Consider the following 25,536-nt stretch of genomic DNA (forward strand, 5'->3'; position numbering starts at 1 on the left):
GGTTAGCCTTCCCCACAACATTTTCTATGTGTTCCTTCCAGTTAAGTTGTTCGTAATTCTAGGTATTTAGTTGAATTTACGGCTTTTAGATTAGACTGATTTATCGTGTAACTAAAGTTTAATGAATTGCTTTTAGCACTCATGTGAATGACCTCACTCTTTTTGTTATTTAGGGTCAACTGCCAATTTTTGCACCATTCAGATATCTTTTTTAAATCGTTTTGCAAGTTGTTTTGATCTTATGATGACTTTATTAGTCGATAAATAACGGCGTAATCTGCAAACAACCTAAGACGGCTGTTCAGATTGTCTCCTAAATCATTTATGTACATAAGGAACAGCAAAGGGCTTATAACATTACCTTTGGGGAATGCCAGAAATCACTTCTGTTTTACTCAATGACTTCCCGTCAATTACTTTGAACTGGACCTCTGTAACAGGAAATCACAAATCCAGTCATAACTGAGTTGATATTCCATAAGTGTGCAATTTCACTACAAGCCATTTGTGTGGTATAGTGTCAAAAGCCTTCCGGAAATCCAGAAATACGGAATTGATCTGATATTCCTTGTCAATAGCACTCAACATTTCATGTGAATAAAGAGATAGTTGTGTTTCACAGGAACGATGTTTTCTAAACCCATGTTGACTGTGTGTCAATAGACAGCTTTCTTCGAGGTACTTCATAATGTTTGAATACAATATATGTTCCCAAATCCAGCTGCCTATCAACGTTAACAATACAGCCTGTAATTTCGTGGATTACTCCTACTACCTTTCTTGAATATTGGTGTGGCCATGCAACTTTCCAGTCTTTGGGTATGGATCTTTTGTCGAGTGAACGGTTGTACATGATTGTTATAGATGGAGCTAATGCATCAGCATACTCTGAAAGGAACCTAACTGGTATACAGTCTGGACCATAAGACTTACTTTTATTGAGTGATTTAAGTTGCTTCACTATTTCAAGGATATTTACTTCTATGTTACTCATGTTGGCAGCTGTTCTCGATTCGAATTCTGGAATATTTACTTCGTCTTCTTTTGTGAAGGCTTTTTGAAAGGCTGTGTTTAGTAACTCTGCTTTGGCAGCACTGTCTTCGATAGTACATAACTAGCCAAATTTGTGCATAAACTGATAACATTGCTTCAGTGGGAAAAAATGCCAACATACTTAAAGAAATACACCTGTCAGTGGAAACAGAAGCATTACAAATCAGCCTCACAATAAATGAAAATAAAACAGAATACAAATTGGCACAAAACAATGTAAACACTGTTTAATAGTTAAAAATTTGCAACTTAATTGACAGAAATGTCTCATTTTTGGTAATTTAATAATTTATTGTTCTGGCAGTTGCCACTTGGATGTGGTTTCGTTTTGTTATGTGGTAGTCACTACATAAGCATTGATTTGTTCCATGATGTTGGCCACGTAAGCACTGTTTTGTTATGAGGTGGTTGCCATGTAAGTGCTGTTTTGTTTTGCTTTCAGCTACATGAATAAACATGGCTGATGCAAGGCTGAGATTTGATGAAAGAAAAGCAGTTCAATGAAGCTCAATGGGTGTGGCAAAAAGATTTTCAAACAGAGCTACTGGCCTGTGTAACAACTGTGTAACAACAATTTGAGACAAATTTTTAAGTTGAAGGCTGTGTTAAATATTTACACAAACAATGACCTGGGTGACCTGTAATGGGAGTCAAGTTAATTCCCTTGCTGTGTTACTACAATTTGCCCCCTTATCACACAGTCTGCCATGAAACCAGGATAAGTTGTTCAGCTGTTCAGCGCATTTTGAGGACTGCAAAGTGCTAAATTCTGAAACTGCTACACACAATGGATGAGGATGACTCAGATCATAGAAAGGAGTGCTGTGAATGATTTTAATGCCATTGTGTGCAACAGTGAAATGCCTACAGAAGTGATTGTGTGGTCTGATGAGCATGTTATTGTTGTTTGACTGGACCATTCTTCTTTGACTTTAGAGTTATCAGTGAAGTATACCTTGAGAAGCTTGAAATATCCATTTTACCTGCCATCTGTGAGTTGTATGGGAGAAAAGGTTTTAGTGTCCCACCCCACTACCAAATAATGTCAGGGAGTATCTCAACTAAAGTACCTGCACAAAGAATACGCTGATGAAACACTGTCGAGTCTCCGTCTCACTCTCCAGACTTAAGCCTCTGGACTTCTAGCTAAGGGTAACACTAAGAGACATTATTTATTGATGTAAAACTACACACATTGGATGAACTTCAGGATGCTTTGTAGCTGGTGCAGCACTTCAGTGGCATTGTATAAATTTTTATATGATTATGTACTCAAATGTCCACATATGCTATAAGAGTATCATACTGTATTTGTAAAAAGGTGACCCATCCCACGTCCTTGTGAAAGCAGCACAGTTAGACCTATGTAAAATGAAATAAAATCAAACAATCAATCAGTTGCCTGTGATGGATGTTAATGGGGACCACTTTGAACATCTACACTAATTTCAATATGTAAGTGGGAAGTATTTCATAGTAGTGCCCTTCTTACATACTGGGAGCCTTAATATCAGATGATAACAGCATAGGAAAGGCTATAAATGAAAGGATACAATCAGGGAACAGAGCTCACTTTGCAAATCTACAGCTCATAGAAACACCCTTGTTACAAGAGGAACAAATAGTATGAAACCACCTTGTTTGCTCAATTGTCACCTATGGTTCGGAGGCTTAGATGTCGACATAGATGTACTGCTTCTTTCAGCGGATTTAACTGTTCAATTAATGGGGCCTATGTGACTAAAATTGTCCCTCATACCTTTATTTTCCCAATTGGATTTGCTATGAATATGATGCCAACTGATTACAGTTAGTTAACTGAAGTATTAGAGAAGTAATGCTACTCTTAGATTATAACAGCATGAAAGATTAAATGAAACAGTCTCCATTTAGCTGATAATTTAACCTTAAAGTGATATGACTACACCAAAATGAAATGAAAGATATGTATCCATATGTTTGAATTAATACTCTTTGTTCTGTTTCAGCAAACACACATGTGAGACATAGTCATGGAGAATTTGAGGATAATGATGATATGATCCAGTTATTAAAAGGTAAAGTTATTCATTTAATGATCTCCTCCATTTATTTCTGTACTGCTGTAATGCCTTTGCAACTATATGAGAAACAAACAAATTGTTATCATGGAAGAAATAAGGAGTTGCGGAGTAAATCAGAAATAGCTATCATCTGACAACTATGAACTAGCAATTTTGCTCATAAACTGTGTGGATATGTGATTTGTTACTATCAGACAACATGTCTGATGTATTTATATATTGTACATATATGGAAAACGTAAATTAGTTGAGCACTTTCTGAGATTTTTTTGTTAACAATATTTTCCTTTTATATATTAGATACAAATTTGTATCTTGTTGTTGTGGTCTTCAGTCCAGAGACTGGTTTGATGCAGCTATTCAAGCTTCTCTATCCTGTGCAAGCTTCTTCATCTGTGAGTGACTACTGCAACCTACATCCTTCTGAATCTTTTTAGTGTATTCATGCCAATTTGGTTGGTAAACAATGCAACATCCTCCATATAGCTCACATAATTCACAATGTGATTTTTGCATCTTTGGTAACCTGAAGAGGGACATGAGTGGATTTCAGTTTCAGTCAGATGAGGGCATGCAAGAGTGGGTGTGGTTGTGGAACCGTCAATGGCTGACTGCGTTCTATGGAACAAGAATTGATCAATTTGTCTCTACAATTTTTACCCTCCACACTTCCCGCCAATACTGAATTGATGAAACCTTGATGCATCAGAGCATGTCCTACCAACCGATCTACCCTCTATACTTTGACCATCATCAGTTTTTTGCTCCCCAAATAGCAAAACTCATCTACTACTTTAAGTATCCCATCCCTCAGCGTCACCTGTTTTAATTTGACAACATTCTATTATCCTCATTTTGCCTTTGTTGATGTTCATCTTATATCCTCATTTCAAGACACTGTTCATTCTATTCAAGTGCTCTTCCAGGTCCTTTACTGTCTCTGACAGCATTGCGTTGTCGTTGGCAAACCTCAACATTTTTATTTCTGCTCCATGGATTTTAATTCCTACTTCAAATTTTTCTTTTGTTTCCTTTAGTGCTTATTCAGTATACAGATTGAATAACATCGGAAATTGGCTACAACCCTGTCTCACTCCCTTCTCAATCACTGCTTCCCTTTCATGCCCCTCAACTCTTACAACTGCCATCTGGTTTTTGCACAAATTGTAAAGAGTCTTTTGCTCCCTGTATTTGACCCCTGCCACCTTTAGAATTTGAAAGAGAGTATTCCAGTCAGCATTGCCGAAAGCTTTCTCTAAGTTTACAAATGCTAGAAGTGTAGGTCTAACTTTCCCTAACCTACCTTCTAAGGTAAGTTGTAGGGTCAGTATTGCCTCACATGTTCCAACGTTTTTACGGAACCCAAACTCTTCTTCCCCAAGGTTGGCTTCTACCAGTTTTTCCATTTGTCTGTAAAGAATTCATGATTTATTAAATTGATAGTTCAGTAATTTTCACACCTGTCAACACTTGGTTTCTTTGGGTATGGAATTAATATATTCTTCTTGAAGTCTGAGGGTATTTCACCTGTCTCATACATCTTGCTCACCAGATGGTAGAGTATTGTCAAGGCTGGCTCACCCAAGGCTATAAGTAGTTCTAATGGAATGTTGTCCACTCCTGGGGCCTTGTTTCGACTTAGGTCTTTAAGTGCTCTGTCAAACTCTTCACGCAGTATCATATCTCCCATTTCATCTTCATCTACGCCCTCTTCCATTTCAGTAATATTGTCCTCAAGTACAGTGCCCTTGTATAGACCCTCTAAGTACTCTGTGTACTCCTTCTCTCTTCCCTTCTTTGCTTGGGACTGGTTTTCCATCTGGGCTCTTGATATTCACACAAGTGGTTCTCTTTTCTTGAAAGGTCTGTTTAATTTTCCTCTAGACAGTATCTATCTTATTCCTAGTGATATATACCTTATATCCTTAGTTTTGTCCTCTAGCCATCTGCTTAGCCATTTTGCACTTCCTGTTGATCTGATTTTTGAGACGTTGTATTCCTTTTTGCCTGCTTCATTTACTGCATTTTTATATTTTCTCCTTTCATCAATTAAATTCAGTATCTATTCTGTTATCCAAGGATTTCTACTGGCCCTCATATTTTTGCCTGCTTGATCCTCTGCTGCCTGCACTGTTTCATCTCTCGAAGTTACCCATTCTTCTTCTACTGTATTTCTTTCCCCGATTCCTGTCTATTGTTCCCTTATGCTCTCTCTGAAACTCTCTACAACTTCTGATTATTTCAGTTTATTCAGATCCCATTTCCTTAAGTTTCCACCTTCAGTTCTAATCTGCAGTTCATTGTGGTCAGAGTCCACATCTTCCCCTGGAAATGTCTTACAATTTAAAACCCAGTTACTGAATCTCTGTCTTACCATTAGATAACCTACCTGAAACCTTCCAGTGTGTCCGGGCCTCTTCCACATATACAACCTTCTTTCACGATTCGTAAACCAAGTGTTAGCTATGATTAAGTTATGCACTGTGCAAAATTCGACCAGGTAGCTTCCTCTTTCATTCCTTAGCACCATTGTATATTCACCAACTGCTTTTCCTTCTCTTCCTTTTCCTACTTTCAAATTCCAGTCCCCCATGACTACTAAATTTTCATCTCCCTTCACTATCTAAATAATTTCTTTTATCTCAGCGTACATTTCTTCAATCTTTTTGCCATCTGCGGAGAAAGTTGGCATAATAACATTTTACTACTGTGATAGACATGGACTTCATGACTATCTTGGCTACAACAATGGGTTCTCTATGCTGTTCGTAGTAGCTTTCCCACACTCCTCTTTTTTAAAAACCTACTCCTGCATTACTCCAATTTGATTTTGTATTTATAACCCTGTAATCACCTGACCAGAAATGTTGTTCCTCCTGCCACTGAACTTCACTAATTCCAACTATATCTAGCTTTAACATATCCATTTGTCTTTTTAAATTTTCTAACCTACCTGCCGATTAAGGGATCTGACATTCCATGCTCCGATCCATAGAATGCCAATTTTCTTTCTCCTGATAACGACGTCCTCCTCAGTAGTGCCTGCTCGCAGAACCGAATGGGGGACTATTTTACCTCCGGAATATTTTACCCAAGAGGACGCCATCATCATTTAACCATACAGTGAAGCAGCATGCCCTCAGGACAAATTACGGCTGTAGTTTCCCCTTGCTTTCAGCTGTTCACAGTACCAACACAGTAAGGCAATTTTGGTTAATGTTACAAGGCCACATCAGTCAATCATCCAGACTGTTGCCCCTGCAACTACTGTAAAGGCTGCTGCCCCTCTTCAGAAACCATGTGTTTGTCTGGCCTCTCAACAGTTACCACTCCTTCGTGGTTGCACCCGAGGTATGGTTATCTGTATTGCCGAGGTACAAAAACCTCCCCACCAATGGCAAGGTCCATGGTTCATTGGAGGAGGATTTATATGTTGTATGTATTAAAAAATATATGGCCAGTGGCCATCCAAATGTTCATCAGAGTATTGTGTTACGATTTAAAGTAAATTGGTCCAGAATTTTTCGAGTGATTTGGTAGTAACATTTGCGCTTTATATATTACACATTTATTTATCTATTATACATATTTTTAAAAAAAATAGGTGTACTGATTTGAATGCAACTTTGTGTTAAAATATCAAAGAAATTGTTGAAGAGCTTTTGGAGATTTAAGATTTTGAACAAACAAACATTAACAGTTTTTGTAGATTTCCCCTATAATATTACAAATGTATTAAGTATTATATGTGGCATGCCAGTAGATGGTAAAAACACACACACATTCAAATGCTATTTTGTGTCAAAATTTGAAATTAATCAGTGAAAATCAAACAATGGGAAATCCACGATGGAATGTTACAATATTGTAGAAAGAAAAGTTGCTACTCACCATATAGCGGGGATACTGAGTTGCAGATAGGCACAACAAAAAGACTTACAAATATGACTTTCATCCATTAAGGCCATCCTCAGAATTAGACAATAAACACACAAATATGCTCTCACACAAATGCAACTCACACACCTGACTGCAGTCTCAGGCAACTGAGGCCACACTATGAGCAGCAGCACCAGTGCGTGATGGGAGTGGCGACTGAAGGGGGGTAAGGAGGAGGCTGGTGCGGGGAGGGGAAGGGATAGTAGGATACGGGTGGTGGACAGTGACATGCTGTTGGGGAGCATGCAGGGATGAGGTAGAAGTAGGGCAGTGCAGTTGGGAGGTTAGACAGGGTGCAGCGAAGAGATGGGGAAGATGAGAGATAGTGGAAAAGGAGAGAAGTAAAAACACTGGGTGCGATGGAGGAATAAGGGCTGCTTAGTGTTGGAATGGGAACAGAGAAGGGCTGGATGGGAGAGGACTAACGAAGTTGAGGCCAGGAGGGTTACGGGAACGTAGGAGTTATTGCAGAGAATTTTCCCATCTGCGCAATTTAGAAAAGCTGGTGTTGGTGGGAAGGATCTAAATGGCACAAGCTGTGAAACAGTCATTGAAATGAGGGATGTCATGTTTGACAGTGTGCTCAGCAACAGGACGCCCCACTCGTTTCTTGGCCACACTTTGTCGGTAGCCATTCCAGCGGACAGACAGCATATTGGTTGTCATGCCCACATAGAATGCAGCACAGTGGTTGCAGCTTAGCTTGTAGCTCATATGACTGGTTGCACAGGTAGCCCAGCCTTTGATGGGGTAGGTGATGTTCGTGACTGGACTGGAGTATGTGGTGGTGGGAGGAAGTATAGGACAGATCTTGCATCTAGCCTATTACAGGGGTATGAGCCATGAGGTAAGGGGTTGGGAGCAGGGGTTGTTTAGGAATGGACAAGTATATTGTGTAAGTTTTGTGGACAATGAAATATCATTGTCAGAATAGTCAGAAGGATAGTGGGCAGAACATTTCTCATTTCAGGGCATGACGAGAGATAGTCAAAACCCTGGCAGAGAACGTAATTCAGTTGCCCCAGTCCCGTGTGATACTGAGTTACATGGGGGAATGCTCCTCTGTGGCTGGGTGGTGGAACTTTGTGAGGTGGTGGGAGACTGGAAAGATAAGGCATGGAAGATTTATTTTTGTACAAGGTTGGGAGGATAATTATAGTTTGTGAATGCTTCAGTGAGACCCTTGATATATTTCGAGCAGGACTGCTCGTCACTGCAGATGCGACGACCATGGGTGGCTAGGCTGTGTGAACAGGACTTCTTATTTTGGAGTGAGTGGCAACTGTCAAATAGAGGTATTGTGCTAACTGTGTGCAATACCTTCACTTTGACAGATCTCACTCGTTCGATATAAGGAAGTCCCATCCATACAACCTTATCCTTCGAACCCTTTAGAAAAATAAATCTTCCATGCCTTATCTTTCCAGTCTCCCACCACTTCATGAAGTTCCACCATCCAGCCACAGAGAATCATTCCCCACGTAGTTCAGTACCACCCAGAACCAGAGCAGCTGAATTACATTCTCTGCCAGGGTTTCGACTACTTCTCGCTTTGCCCTGAAATGAGAGATATACTGCTCTCTTTCCTTCCCACCCCTCCAACAATGGTATTCCGCTGTTCACTGAACCTACACAATATACTTGTCTGTCTCTACACAACCTCTGTTTCCAACCCTTTACCTCATGGCTCATACCCTTGTAACAGAGCTAGATGCAAGACCTGTCCTATACATCCAACCAACACCACTTCCTCTAGTCTGGTCACAGACATCATCTATCCCATCAAAGGTAAGGCTACCTGTGAAACCAGTCATGTGAGCTACAAGCTAAGCTGCAACCACTGTGCCGCATACTATGTGGGCATGACAACCAATAAGCTGCCTGTCTGCATGAATAGCCAGTGACGAAGTGTGACCAAGAAACAAGTGGACCATCCTGTTGCTGAACACACTGCCGAACATAACATCTTTCATTTCAATGAGTGCTTCACAGCCTGTACCATATGGATCCTTCCCATCAACACCAGTTTGCCAAATTGCGCAGGTGGGACAGTCCCTGCAATATATCCTTCGTTCCCTTAACCCTCCTGGCCTCAACCTTTGTTAGTCATTGTCCTCTCCCATCCAGCCCCTTCTTTGTTCCCATTCCAGCATTACACAGCCCTTATTCCTCCATTGCACCAAGTCTTTTTACTTCTCTCCTTTTCCACTATCCCCACCACCTCTTCGCTGCCCTCCATCTAACCTCCCAATTGCACATAGCTGCCCTACCCTATTTCCACCTCGTCCCTGCGTGCTCCCCAACAGCATGTCACTGTCTGCCACCCCTACGCTACTTCCCCTCCCCCTCCCCACACCAACCTCCTCCTTACCTCCACCCAGTCGCCAACCCCATCATGCACTGGTGCTGCTGCTCGTAGTGTGGCCTCAGTTGCCTGAGACTGAAGTCACTTGTGTGCGTGAATTGTATTTGCATGAGTGTGTACATTTGTGTTTGTTGTCTAAATCCGATGAAGACCTTACTTGCTAAAGCCATATTTGTGGCAGTCTTTTTGTTGTACTTATCTGTGACACATCATCTCCGCCATAAGATGAGTAGCAACTTTCCTTTTCACAATATTGTTAAATTAATCAGTGAAGAACTTTTGCAGATTTAAGAGTTTCAACTAATGGACATTTACATTTTCATTTATATAGATGTTAGTGTTTATATGTTGGATATCGTAACTCTCTGAAATTTCTTCACTGATTCTTCTGAAAAGTACGGCATGGTATTCCAGTAGTTATATAAAAATTCATGCATATTTGACTGCAATGACGTGACAAAATTTCAAAGCTGTCAGTGAAGAACTTTTAGAGATATACGATTTTGAAGAAACGAACCTTATAACTAGATGTGTTGATTGCATATTATTTTAGTATAATTAGAAAATATGCTTAGGCATACTTGTGAGCTTATTTGGTTAGGTTCCTGTATTTGTCAATGTTTTTTGCATGTTAGGCAAATACAAAAATGTCATCTAAGAAATGAAAGGAGTCAAGTTATGTTCCTTTAACAAAAATTCCATGTTTTTATTCCTCGTGTAATGGTTCTAAAACATATTTTAGGACTGCTGAGTATAGTTTCTATGATTGTTATCTCTTTGACTGATGCCACTTTCAGTTTTGGATATCTCATTATCCCAATAAATCCCAGCTAGACTGCTGACATACATATTCTGCAGTATACCTACATGAATTGAAGCAGTGTCTTGTTCGAGAGTGTAACCAGGATCTCATATCTAGCTATTCTATAAGGCACAGATCTGTAGGTTAAAGATGTGTTAACCTTCTCTTTTTTTCTGTAATGTAATTATATCAGTTGTGTTGTATCTGTATAATTTTGTGATAAACATTTTAACTACCTGTTGTACCATACAGTCATTATTCACTGCAGCATGACTTATCGTCCTGAGCTCTTTTTTTAATTTTATTGTGCTTCTGGGGAAGACAAAAATCTATGAATCATGAAATGAAAAAATGCCTTCTAATGGGCTTGGGGGTGCAATGATTATTGTGGATATTATTAATAAATGTGGATTTATGGTAGAGGCTAAATCTAAGAACACCATTATCATTCTTCACAGTCATATTCAGGAAATTAATGGCATGTTGTTTTGTTAATTCCAATGTGAGGGTGATGTTTGTATGCATACTATTAAATTGCACTAACTCAATACCACAATCTGAAAACTCCAGGAAGTACTGGAATTTGCTGAAAGAAGGACTAGTATGAACAGGGCAGAAAAGTATAGGATAGATAATTGGGAATAGGGAAAAAAGTCAATTGTTACACAGAAAATGATTTTGAAGATGGTGGGAGAAAGACAATTCAAAAACAGAACCAAGAGGGATGCAAGAAAGGTATACTGAAGGCTGAATAAAGAACTGCATAGAGAAATAGAGCAGGCTAAGAAAAGGGGCTAAAAGAGGAATGCAACACAGTTGAAGAGCTGGCTTGGAATACTATACAATAGGACAAACTACAACAAGTGATCAAAACAGAACAGGAGGTACTACTCTAAGGAAAGACAAAAATTTGGTGTATAAACATTGCCACGAATCCCCATATGTTAGAAGACTATTTAAAAAAAACCTATGTGACACAGATCACAAACCATCACTCTGAAACATGAATCCTTGAACAATGTGGATGATTACGAGAAAGGACCAACAATCATAATGCAATTGCTGCCATGAAAAACAGGAAAGCAATAAGTACAGACATAATATCAGGAGTAATACTAAAAATTTTGGAATCAGCAGTAATAAGAGAAATATTGAGGTTATGTAACCAAATGTATGACAGTGATGAATGGGCAAAGGACTTGATGACAAGACTAAATAAATGTGATGGAGGAGAATCTGGCTGAGGAGAAATTTGGTTTAGATGGAATAGAAGCATAAGAGATGCAATAAGAGTCATGCGAAATTTGAAAGAGGTTCATTGAAATGGAAAGAGGCCTATATATATGTGTTTTATAGAACTGGAAAAGGCGTAGGCTTGGGGTAAGCTTGCAGCTATTCTGATGGAATAGAGAGCAGATTGGAAAACCAGATGGTTCATAAATTCGTTATATTTTAATTGAAAACTGTCAGTGAAAGAGAGAGGAGAACCTAACAAGTGTATAGAACTAGGAAAAGGAGTAAGACAAGGCTGCTGTGTGCCTCCTACACTTTTCATTCTGTACTTTAAGGCAAGAAACTCTTTGCTTGTGTCTGTATATGTATGGATGGATGTGTGTGTGTGTGTGTGTGTGTGTGTGTGTGTGTGTGTGTGTGTGTGTGTGTGTGTGTGCGTGCGAGTATATACCTATCCTTTTTTCCCCCTAAGGTAAGTCTTTCCGCTCCTGGGATTGGAATGACTCCTTACCCTCTCCCTTAAAACCCACATCCTTTCATCTTTCCTTCTCCTTCCCTCTTTCCTGACGAAGCAACCACCGGTTGTGAAAGCTCGACATTTTGTGTGTGTGTTTGTGTGTTATTTTATTGTGCCTGTCTACCGGCGCTTTCCCGCTTGGTAAGTCTTGGAACCTTTGTTTTTAATATATTTTTCCCATGTGGAAGTTTCTTTCTATTTTATTTACAAACTAAGTAAATTTGTTGAGTAAATAAGACTCCAGGCCTTTATAATGTAGAGAGGTTGAATGTAATTTTAAAGAAAGCCAACATAGAGGAAATTGATGAGCTCATTAGTTTACTACATCTCATACTGTATGTACTGCAATGGGTAGCTGTACAGTGAGTACACTTACTAACATTTTTGTCAAACATCTCGAATGTCAGTTCTTTAAAACTTTCTCCATTGCAACTATCAAAATTGAATATTATTGTAGATACATTGATGACACATTAGTACCGATTATAGGATCACTCGGTGATATTGATGGTATACAGGGTTATTCTAAATGATAGACCCATTTTCAAAACTTTGTATTTACTCAAGTACAAATCCAAAATGAACAAGCTTAATACCAATGACAAGAGGAAGTCTCAAAGTTTTTTTTGTAATGTTTGATATCAATTTAATAATTTAATAATTTGTAATTAATTAGTTTTTAATAATTATTTAATAATTATATGTGTCATAAATGTTGTAAATGTTCATTGTGGCACCGTTTGGCTGCACAGAAAACATAGACACGGTAGCCAAACTTATCCCACACATGCTAAAGCATATCTGCTGTTACTGACTGCATGGCAGCAGTGATTCTGTTCCGCAATCGTTCAGAGCGGTTGGTGGAGGCAGGACGTAAACAGCTTCCTTCACATAACCCCTTAGGAAGTTGTCACAGGGTGTGAGATCAGGAGATCTCGGTGGCCAGAAGTGCAGAGCCAGGTCCTCAAACCCCCTGTGACTGATACAGCACTGAGGAAGGAAGTCATTCAAAAAGCCTCATACATCATGGTGACAATGGGGTGGAGCTCCATCACATTGAGAAATTTCCATAACTTGAGGGAACGGCCATTGTTCCATGTCCAGGCACGTGATTCCCATTACAGTTCTTTCTGCAAAGAAAAGTGGTCCATTAACCTCTGTACGGGATACAGTACGGAACATGTTGATCTTTGTTGAGTCTCTTTTGCGGTGCAATGGTAAATGTGGATTTTCCAATCCCCATATGCGAACATTGTTTCTGTTGACTTATCCACTAAGGTGGAACGTCACTTCATTGCTAAAAATGATGCGCTGTACAAATGCGCCATCCTCCATCTTGGCTAGCACATAAACACAAAATGTGAGATGCTTCTCTTGGTCATTAAGGTTGAGTGTCTGCACAAGTTGTAATTGATACCGCCTGTACAGCAAATTACATCTCAGAACTTTCCAGAGTTGGTTGGGGTATTCCAACTTCTTGATTGGCTCTATTGGTAGACTTATTGGGACTGCACACAAAACGTTCTTGAATCCATTGGCCATCATCCTCTGACACACATGGTCGGCCTGTGCTTTTTCATTTGCACACACTCTCAGTCTGTTTAAATTGCTTAAACCAATGGCTAATGCTTTTGCGAGTTGGTGGTTGAATACCAAATTTGGTACGAAATGCCCACTGCACTGCATTTTGCGACTCACTTTTTGCGAACTCAAGAATGCATGACCTTGTGCTCCAAAGTCGCCATTTCACTCACAACTGACAATGAAACAGAATGGCAGCCCTATTGCCACGTGAGCTCTACCGGCTGCTGCCGGCCACGAAATTTTGAAACTTCCTCTTTTCATTGGTATGAAGTTTGTTCATTTTAGATTTGTACTTGAAAACATAAGAATTTTTGAAAATGGGTCCAGCATTTAGAATATCCCTGTATCAGCACAATTTAATAGTTTGCGTACTAAAATTTTCTTCATAATGGAATTAGAAAAATAACATGCCATTAACTTCTTGAATCTGACTGCCCTCTCACCATGGAAAAATCCATGCAATACCAGGAATCAAACCTGGGCCTTCACATGGTAGCCATCTACGCTGTCCACTCAACTGTGGAGGGATACCTTATGAAATACACTAAGGTGACAAAGACACGGGATAGCGGTATGCATGTATACGCATGGTATTACAAGGGTGGTTTGAAAAGTTCACAACGAACGGTCAGCGCTAGCGCAACAAGTTGTTCACATGATAATCATTCCTGTAAACACATGCCACTTCAGTGTGGCGTTGACGTGGCTCTGTTATTGTTCCCACATAGTGATTTTCGAAGATGGAAAAAAATCGAGATTTGATCAGTGATTAAGTGCTTCATAAAGAAGGTATGAAAGCAAAAGACATTCATGTCAATTTCCAGAATACTCTGGGTGGCTCTGCTCCTTCATATTCAACTGTTACCAAGTGGATAAATAAATTTAAATTTGACTGTGAGAGCTTAGATGGTGATCCGCACTGTGGTCGGCTAAGATGTGTCACTACTCTAGAAATCATTGCAAAAGTGCACAAAATGGTCATGGAGGATCGCCAATTGAAAGAGCGTGAAATTGATCACGCTTGCCAGATGTCATTTGAAAGGGTATATCACATTTTAACTGAAGAATTGGAAATGAAAAAATTATATGCAAGATGGGTGCTACACAAGGTATTCCGTTCCCAGAACTTTTCAAACCACCCTCGTGGTATTGTGTACACAAGGTATAAAAGGGCAGTGCACTGACAGAGCTGTCATTTGTGCTTGGTGATTCATGAGGAAAGGTTTCCAACTTCGATTTTACGTTCCCCAATTTTACATTTTTTGCGATTTTACACTGTTAATTTTGTAGCCTCTGTCACAAACCCATAAAATCAATGTTAAAAGTTCCCCGATTTTACACTTTTTGCTAGTAAGGTCTACCTCGATTCTAAGTTCTTACTCGATGTCTCACTTGACTTTGTCCAATTTTCTTTCGATTGACCTCTGATGCGAGTGAATGAGTAATAAGTGGCAGGAAAGACAAATGGTTCACAACATGACTGATAGCAGAATTAAGGGGATATTTTAGGCTGCTGTGGAGAGGGAAGTTGTGAGAGAGGAAATGCTGACATAATCCACAATTTGTGTTGTCAGCACAGCTTCCAACATTCAGCTTTACCGCACTATTGTCACATAACTGCTGCTAGGTTGCAGTGGTAATAGAAAAACAAGACAGTCGGCATGAAGTGTTCTGGACCAAGCCAATATGTGGTGAAGGGGCTCAGCCACCACCTTTTCTTGTGCCACTTATAACTCAGTCTCATATTTTTTCATGTATTTCTGGTGCACTGTATTCAGCAATAATATCAGTCGTCAACCTTTTATTCAATCACTGAGTCACAAAGAACATGCTCAGTCACAACCGAGGAAACGTCTCTCATTTGCGACTAGTGAACTATTACTGGTTGGTGACTTGTTAAGTGAGCCAATAGACAGCACAGCCACCACACTAACACACATAAAATGAGCTCATGTGCTGGATGCCTAGAGTGTGGCGATGGCCGTTCAATGATCGAGTGCAGGTAGGGGTGAAAGCATTTTGTGATGTGCTATAAGATATGTCACATGGAAATAGAACAAGAGTTTTGCAATAGCACATTTTGAAGACTTTTGTGTTCGAATCTGACACAATACAGTTGCAAGAACTTCATACACTATTCCCGTATATCCTGTACACGATACACTGTAGATCATAAAGATTGGCAGCAGTGATAGAGAGCTTGAAGCAAAACTGTAGCACCTGAGTTTTCTTTCAAATTTACATTTTACACAGTGTACAGAAATTCACTGAACCAACTTGTAGCAGGCAAATGCACTGTGTGTGTGTGTGTGTGTGTGTGTGTGTGTGTGTGTGTGTGTGTGTATTGTTGACAAATGCCTTAATGTCCAAAAGCTATAATTGTGAGAATCTTTTTGTTGTGCATATCTGCAACTAAACATCTCTGCTATATGGTGAGTAGCAACTTTCCTTCTCTAATATTGTTACATTCTATCCTGGATTTTCCATTATTTAAGTATATAACAGTATTTTTTGATTAGATAATTATGTCTTTATTTTCACGTAATAATGGATAGAAATTCTACAACATATCCTTACTATGATATTCTTAATTTTACTCTAGATCAGCACATATTCTTTTGATCCAATGTGGGTGTAAGTTATTTGTCTCATGCATTGTAACAACTTTTTAACATGTTTGTTATCCAGACAAGGTTGTATTTCTGATGTATTTTTGTATGTGTTGTCCTCTAAGAAAGGATGCAATGATTCATAATTTAATGTTTGCTGATTTATAATGTTATCAGGATGTAATAACCTTTATTAAAATGTTCATTGTTTTTATGCCTCTCTGGATCAGTGGGATTAAGTGGATGAGTATCTGAAGCAACATACTGTACCTTGAATATGTACTATGAATCACTTAAATACATTACATAACACCCATCTAGACTCTGTACTATGAATTGTCTGTTGACTGACCATTGTTTGTCATATGGACGTTTGTAATTGTTTTATGTTTTTGCTGGGCCAAAACTAGTAATTAATTATTGTTAAAATATTGTGAACAGGGCTATTGAAAGATATTACATTTAAAATATCTTAAATGTGTAACATTTCCATAGATCATTTTTGTCCAACCTGACCATGTCAGTAAATAACAGTAATAAGACTTTCCTTCTTATCCTGTCTGGTACATCTCCCCTGACCAGCACTTCTGGGTGACTTTCCCGAAACCCTTTTCCTAGACGCCTCCAGTCCTTTTCCTTCACCCCTCTTCCTTCCCCTTCAACTCTTTGCCTGAAGGAGATACTGGCTCCAAAAGCTAGATTAATTATGACCTTGTTTTATTTGTATGTTCTGCCTCTGCTTGGTCAGTAGGTTTTTCATCTGTCCAATTAAATTATAGTGTTGTAATAAATACCATTAGAGAGAAAGCAGCTGAAGAGATTGTCAGTGACGCTTTATAAAGGTTTAGTAAGTGGTTCTCTGAAAATGGACTCACTAAATTTTGAGAAAACACGCTATGTTCAGTTCTATACAACAGATAGTCACACCAACACTTTATATAGTACATGAACAGGATTCAGTTTCTCCAAATTGTTGGGTGTGCATGTTGTTGAAAACTTGAAATGGAAGAAATATATTATTGAGCTGCTGAAACAATTAATTTCAGGTACATTTGCTCATCGATTAATTGCTAGTTTTGGTCCAGACATATTTCACCCCATTTCCACTCAGTAATGTCTTGTGAAATAATTTTCCGGAGTAACTCATTACTTAGAAGGAAAATATTGATCGCAGAAAAGAGAGCATTAAGAATATTATATGTTGCTCACCTGCAGTCGTCATATTCAAGAAGTTATCTATTTTAACTGTGCCATTACAGTACATGTATTTGCTCACGAAATTTGTCATAAATAACACATCACAATTTGAGAAGAATAGTGATGTTTGTACCCATAACACTAGAGGAAAAGTGACTTTTATTGATTATTATTGAAACTATCAATGGCTTAAAATAAGTTTGACACGCAATGACATAAATTTGTGATCATTTAACCAATAAAATAAAATGTCTGACAGGTAGCAAAGTAAGTTTTAAATCTAACTCAAAATCATGTATTCTTGACAACTCCTTATATTCCATTGACAGATTTTTACTTAAAAACTGATAACCTGTAAAAAAATTAAAAAGCCTCATTTTTTAAGTCTAGTTGCATGAGTCTATGAGTAGGACTAAAAATACATGCAGTAATTTTGACACTAATGATAGAAGCATACACTGTAAACTGACTTGTTCCACATAATTTCAGTAAAATAATCATAGAAATGATCTATGGAAGATGTATGTAACTGAGTGCCATCACATTTAAAATTGATTTAGTATGACAGTGGTGAGTGGAGATCCTGGGGTTCTCTTTTGTTAGCAAGTCATTCAGCTTTTTTGAAATGAGAATTGTGTAAAATGTTGGCAAATATTCTACAACTATGGGTGGCTTTACTAATACAGCAAGAAGCCATGACATGTTTATTATTATTATTATTATTATTATTATTATCGTTAATTCCCATTTTTTGTTTATTTATTTAGCATCCAATAGATCACACACGTAATATAGGATTTGTCATTTGATTACACGCAACACATAACAACACATACACATAATAAATTGACAAAATATACAAACAGCAAACAAATTACATACACATAGAACATAAGTACGTACAAGAACTTATTACCCAAAAACAATGTACGTGCTCATGATAAACAATTATAGATCATTCACTACGTCTCATACTCAAAACATATTACAGATATTTAACAGATTTTTCCTAAGTACCATAATTAGGAAATTGAAAACATAATTAAATTAGTTTGAATTTTTTTTAAAGCAAGCACAGATTTCAATCCACACTCTGAGACAGGTATTCATTTACACTGTTGTAGCATTTTTCCATCAAGTAATTTTTTACTTCACGCTTGAAATTATTTTTGCCTTTCAATTCTTTAATTTGAAATGGAAGTGCATTTAAAAGCTTTATTCCTAAATGGCTAACATGTTTCTGACTTCTAGTTTTTGCTACATAGGGAATGTGGAAGTCTTTACAATGCCTTGTATTGTGATCATGGTAGCTTGAGCTGGTTTGGAGATCGCAGTTCCTTTTACTGATCATTTCCAGGCATTTAAAAATATATATTGATGGTATTTTAAGTATCTTTAGTTGTTTGAATAAGGGTCTACAGTGAGTTTGTGGTGGGCTGTGTGTCATGATACGAATAGCTCTTTTTTGCATAATAAAAATGTCATTTAGTCTTGACCTGGTTTTTCCCCAAAAACTTATGCCATAGCTTGCAACTGATTGGAAATAACTAATGAACACCGCTCTAATACATTCTTTGCACCTTGGATATTATTCTTAAGGCGAAACATGCTGAGCTAAGAGAATAAAACCATGACTGTATGTATGAGAGCATTTTTTTCTGCTATAGTACACAACGATTCTTTTATATCACTAATTGTGATACTCGTGTCATCTGCAAATAGTAGAATTTTGGCTGAGCTGTCTGGAGCCTGTATATCATTAATATAAATTAGAAATAACAATGGGCCCAGAATGCTGCCCTGTGGAACACCTATTTCAATTTGTTTCGGTTCAGATATGAGTTTAAAGTTGTGAAGATTGTTGGATGACCTCAGCTCGACAACTTGTGACCGGTTTTGCAGATAAGATTCAAACCATTTTTTAACAGTGCCCCTGATGCCTATTGCTTCAAGTTTCTCTAGTAATATTACATGGTTCACAGTATCGAAGGCTTTGGATAAATCAAGATTAATTCCAACAACCTGTTTATTTGATTCCAAATTTCTTACTATTTCTGTTGTGTAGTCCAATATGGCTGTTTCTGTACTGTGCCCTGCTCGAAAGCCATGTTGACTGTTATTTATTAGTTTACGTTTTTCTAGATATTGTGTAACCCTGATTTTCATTAATTCCTCAAGTATTTTGGAGAAGGCTGGGAGGAGAGATATAGGTCGGTAATTTTCTATTTTATATCTGTCACCATTTTTGTATAGAGATTTTAAGTTTATCTGGAAATACCCCTTCAATAAGGGACAAGTTTGCTATGTGCACTATAGGTTTGACAACACATGAAGCAATTTTCTTAATTATCGATACAGGTACATCATCCAACCCAGAGGACATTTTGGATTTCAAGCATTTAATGACTTTTAGAACTTCATACTCATCTGTTGGGACTGCCATCATGCTGGTATTTACCATTGTCACTGTTGGTTGTTGCTTAAATTTACTACTTAAAGTAAGGCGAATATTTACAAAATAATTGTTTACATAGTTTGCCATGGCATCTTTTTCTATGAGAATATTTTCATTATTTTTAAGATTGATTTGCTGTTCTTTAGTTTGACCTCCAGTTTCTTTTTTAACATTTTCCACATCATTCTGGACTTGTTACTAGCCTGCCTTAGTAATCTATCATTAGTTAATAATTTTGCTTTTGCTATTACTTTGCGGTAAGTCTTTTTGTATGTCCTCACATACTTAACAAACCGCTGATCATGACAATTTTTTAACTTTAAACTTAGTAATTTCATGGTTTCACTTGACTTTTTAATTCCGGATGTAATCCAGGTCCCTTTGAATCCAGATGGTCTATAATTCAAAAGCTTTTTTGGAAAACATATTTCAAAGTATGTCATAAAAGTGGAAGCAAATATATTATAAGCATCATTTGTGTTTGTTTGTGCCAAGACCTCTGACCAAACTGCATTTTTAAAATTATTTTTGAGCTGATTACAATTTTCAGTAGAGAAAAATCGTTTGTACTCCTTCTTATTTTCCTCCACCTTGGGAGTTGCAGTGAGATTAAAGGTTAGTGCATTGTGATCTGATAATCCTATATTCACATTTGTAACTGTAACTTCATGTGTGACTACATTTGAGAAAATGTTATCTATTAGGCTTTCACTGGAATCTGTTGTTCTAGTGGGAGCTGATATGTGGGGGAACATGTTGAAGCTTTTTAGTATGTCTAAAAACTTGTTTTTTACTGGACTCTGGACCAATAGATTAATATTAAAGTCACCACAAAGAATTATGGTAGAGTTCTCATTTGAGAAAATGTTGAGCATTTCTTCCAAATTCTTAAGAAAGACTTCAGTATCTCCAGATGGTGACCTGTAAATTGCTGCAACAATTATTTTCTTCTTTAAACTATGTAACTGAATGGCTACTGCCTCAAAATCCTTTTCTATGATTAATGGTTTAGCCTCATATCTTAACTTAAATTTAAGCTTGGGATTTAGATAAATGCATACACCACCTCCTGTGGCATTTTGCCTACAGTACTGACTGGCAAGTTTATATTGGCTTAAGTTTATGCTGTTTAGTTCACTGTCCCTGCACCAATGTTCCATAACACATAAACAATCAATATGGTCACTATTTGCTGCCACCTCAAGTTCAAGGTACTTGTTTTTAAGACACTGAATGTTCAGACTCATAATTCTTAGTTGATTTGAACAATCCGACTGACCTGTGACTTTACACTCTGTTGGTGCATTTTCTCTTCCACTGTTACAAGATTTCATTCCTTGTTGTAGATTCCTCTGCTTGCAAGCATTTATCTCTTTCCCTGTTATGTGCTCTTGTTCACTGTTTTGTCCCAGCAAAAATCCTGGCTTCTCAAGGGCGGCTGCCTTCTTCTGGTGTGATGACTGCTCCTATTACCATTGCTGCTGCTGTGTGCTGTTGCAGTGAATGCCAGTGATTCTGGTTGCTTGATTATTGATGTTGGAACTACTGCTTCTGATGTTGCTGTGACTGCTAATGATTCTGGTTGGTTGGTTTTTGGTGCTGTAACTATTGCTTCTGTTGTTAGTTCTGCTGCTGCTAATGTTGGTTCAGTAGTAGATTCCTCTGTTGCTACTGTTTTTGGATGGTCCATTTGTGTGCTGCTCCTGTGTGTGCTGGTGTTTCTGCTATTGGAGATTTATACCATCCCAGTTCAGTGGCTGTCACTTTGTAATTGCTTCTCATAACTCACCAGGTTCCCGTTTTGTGGCTTAATTGTTTCATCATTTAGAATATGGCGCAACTTCTTCAGCTCACAGTTTTCATTAGTTATATGCAAAATCTCACGTCTTAGAACATCTAAAACTTTTTGTAAACTTGAAATGCGTTCGTTTAGTTTTTTGATTTCACTTTTACAGTTTTCACTATTCACTCGTTCACTAAGCAATCACTACACTCGTCGCTATCTTTAAAAAAATAAAAATAAAAAAAAGGAAATAGAGAGAGAGAGAGAGACTTTATCTTATTGAGTCTGCTGCACCATTAGACAAGATGAAAATCAAATTTTCATAATTTAGAAAAAAAGATTAGTTTTACTGTTACTGCCTCTACTAAGTGGTTATATACATAAACTTGATCAAGGATATTTCAATCTGTGGCACTGTGTTGTCTACGAACAATAACAGTACAATTATAGCGGCACTTGCCCTACAGACTGTAATGTACTTACTTTATAATTTAATAACAGTTTTTTCAAGCATCTAGCATTTAAGTGTAATAAAAATGAGATTCCTTAAAATGAAAAAGTTGTTGTATTGTGAGTGTGTGGCAGTATACATATAATAGTAATTTTATTTCAATTTTCATGTGATGGATATTGTCACAGTACTTAAGAAACACCAACTCTTTGTTACGGGTATTGTCACAGTACTTACGAAACACCAACTCTTTGTTACAGAAGTGAAGCATAGAAGAAAGCATTCTTTGACAACAAGCATCACATTGTCTCAAAAGAGACTCAAGATTAGTGAAAATACAATTTGTAAAAACACAGGCAAGGACAGAAGTGAAGCTACTGCAAACCCTCTCCAGAATAACACCAAAAGCAAAGATAATAAAGCGAAGGAAGCAGGAGAAGAATGTAGTATGAGCAAACACTTGAACAGTTGTAATCAACCTTCTGAAACTAACACTTGTTCAAGACTCTGCAATAAAAAAATAACTGACAGAGAAGATACATCTAATAAGAAAGCACAAGATAAAAATGAGGGGCAAAATAATGAAGAATTGCCATGTAGGAAAGAGATTCATAATGAAGAGGAACAAGACCAATGTCAGTCTACTGATGATGATGATGAGACAGTAATGTCAGAGGATATGTTTGCAGAAGATGATTCCACCCAACTTGAATCTGTCCATGAAATAACAGATAGTAAGTCTTCCTCATTAAAACAAGATGAACATCCACAGGAAACACCAGTCATCAAACCAGAGGATAATCAGGACCCAGGTATTTCAATTTTCTTCAGGCATTACTGTGTCCATATTATGAAATTTACTATTGATACATTTTATACTAAACATCTGTGTTTGTTATGTTTTTTCATTCAGAATTTTTAAATGATGGTCAGTAGAGTCTCTCATTAATTTCTGTATTTTTTATTTATATAAACATTAATTACAGAGATTTAAGCATTCATTCTGAAGCATATGAGGATGTAAGTATCTTTATATTAGAATCTGAAAATATGTTAATGGTTTACCCTTAATGGACTATAAATAATGGACGAAGTGAACTTAACATCTCACTTTGTAGTTGAGATGCTGAGTGATTGACAACATTGCATAAGTTTGGAAAAGATCTCTCCATAGCTAACACACTCTACACAAATAAGTATCCATACACCAGCATGGCTTCATCATCCCTGCCGACTATATTTTATTGACACTGTAGCTTAATAGGGGTTAGAGGTTGTATCGGACGGAATTTGTAAGGGGTGAAAGGTCTACTCGAGGGGTGAAAGGATTTGGGGAATGTGACAGAGGATTGGAGGTAACAGAGGCTCTCAGCTGGGATGGAGAGGCAGAAAATGTTCAGGGTAAGAATATAGCACCAGTAAACTCACTCTGGTCAGGTTGGAAGAGCTGCGTGTGATGTGGAGGAGTGGAATGGGAGGGAGAGATAGGATGAGGGAGGAAGTGAGCAAGTTGTGGAGAGAAAGGTGTAAATGTAAAATGAATGAAGTAGGGAGTGTGGGGACAGGGTGGAGGTGGGGTGTAGTTTAGGGGCTAGCAGAGATTGAGGCAGGGAGGACTCAGGAATTGAAGGAAATTGTGTGAGGACAATACCCATCTATGTAGTTTGGAAAAGCTAGTTTTTTTTGGGGGGGGGGGGGGGGTTGTCCAGATGGCAAGGATTTTGAACCAGATTGAAGTCAAATGTGCAGAAGTTACAGATTATATTACTTCTTTCACAGACAGTCCTGCTTCTGATAGGATGGAATATGCCTACCATGGGACTAGGATAGGATGTGCTGACTGGGTGCATAGAACAGGTCTTGCACCCTGGTCTTCCAGAACTCTGTGACCCATGCAGCAATGAGTCAGGGGCAGGTGAGGCATAAAGATGGACTTGAATATGGAATATTTTGTAGATTGGGTAGGGGATGAATACCATTTTGTGAAGGGTGAGAGTGATTGTGCATAGGATCTTCCCCAGGATGATGGTGGAGGATATGGTTAAATTGTTCCATACTGGGGTGATTCTGGGTGATGAGAGGAGGTGTTCCTTTGCAAAATTTTCATAGAGGTCATCTGATAGAGGCACACGTGGAATGGAATGGAAAATGTGTTGTCAAACTAAGTCTTGAGGGAAGTGCCTGTCTGTGAATCCTTAAGTAATACATTTAGCGTAGTGAGCAAGGGATTGCCCATCACTGCAGATGTGCTTTTTATGTGTGGTCACACTGCATCAGAGAGACCTTTTACTGTGGAAAGTGTGACAGCTGCTGTTGATGGTTTGTGAGCTTCGTATGTGCAGAGGTTTTTATGGAGGTATCAGAGAGGTGGAGGTCAGCACTCAGTCTTGCTGAGTTAAGGGGGACCAGATGAAGTGGAGGGGAGAGAAGGTGTTGACGCTATGGTCCAGATCATGAGAGCATCATCCTTGAGCCAGAATAGACCTGTGATTTGCACACTTGGGTAACTAGGAAGATTTCCTGTAGATGACCCATAAACAGTCAGCATAGGAGAGGATAAACATGCGCAGCGGACCTTTTGGAGTATAAAAGAAGGAATGAGATGGCATGTCTGAAGTCTACAGGATGTTGAAAGAGGCAGTATTTGACAGTGGTAAGACAATGGGTGTAGCAGATGTTGATCTACAAGATGTACTAATAAAGTTTTAATAATCATCTTATGAAAATCTCGCTGCAATCAAGCAATTTAATGATGGTGTTAATCCTTCTCTACACATTCATGCTTCAATGTAACACACTTTTCCCAACAACATATGATGTGGTGGTGATCATGGTTGTAGTAGTTTGCATTTTGGCTGTTCAGGAAATGCTCCACATAAAAAATCGTGTTATTGTCATTCTAGAAATGCAAGACATGTAATGGTTTCTTCATACAAGGAAAGAGAAAATAAATCACTTGAAGCCATGTCACAAGAATATGGTGGGTGAAGCAAAATTTGATAGCCCGAAGTAGTACCTTGTGTTACTTTTGGTGCGCAGAATGAGCTGCAGCATTGCCATGGAGCAGAAACACTCACTTTCATATCTTCCTGAGACTTTTCATATTAGTTCTAATCTATCTCTAATTAGTACTATACTGTAATAATTGAAATAATAATAATGCTTATCAAAAATCACTAACTGCCACAGTGATCTGGCTTGCATTGCTACTACTATGTTTACACAGTTTATCATGTGATATGATACCACTGGCAAATAGATTTCAGGGTATCATTTTTTTCTATATGCTTTCGTAAATGAAATTATATTTGTCTTTTACATTATTTTACACATTTTATTAGTTATCATCATTGATAATCATCATGTCTTTGGATACTTACTTCACTTATGATGTATGGCATCATGTTCTGGGGAAACCAGTCATGAGCAAATAAAATCTTTATTGCGCAAAAGGGAGTCATCATAACTATGGGTAGAGTGCACCT

The 25,536-nt window shown here is 38.0% G+C and overlaps 1 protein-coding gene across 1 annotated transcript in view; it reads left to right on the forward strand.

Annotated features, from left to right (window-relative positions):
* Positions 1–25,536, forward strand: part of LOC126354627 (uncharacterized) — a 276,170-nt gene that overhangs the window by 204,051 nt on the left and 46,583 nt on the right. Inside the window, exons 12-13 of the mRNA XM_050004393.1 lie at positions 3,042–3,110; positions 22,312–22,863. Of these exons, the coding sequence (XP_049860350.1) occupies positions 3,042–3,110; positions 22,312–22,863 (621 nt within the window). The remainder of the gene's footprint in view (positions 1–3,041; positions 3,111–22,311; positions 22,864–25,536) is intronic.

The sequence above is a fragment of the Schistocerca gregaria genome, chromosome 3, assembly GCF_023897955.1.
Source record: "Schistocerca gregaria isolate iqSchGreg1 chromosome 3, iqSchGreg1.2, whole genome shotgun sequence".
NCBI classification, from domain to species: Eukaryota; Metazoa; Arthropoda; class Insecta; order Orthoptera; family Acrididae; genus Schistocerca; species Schistocerca gregaria.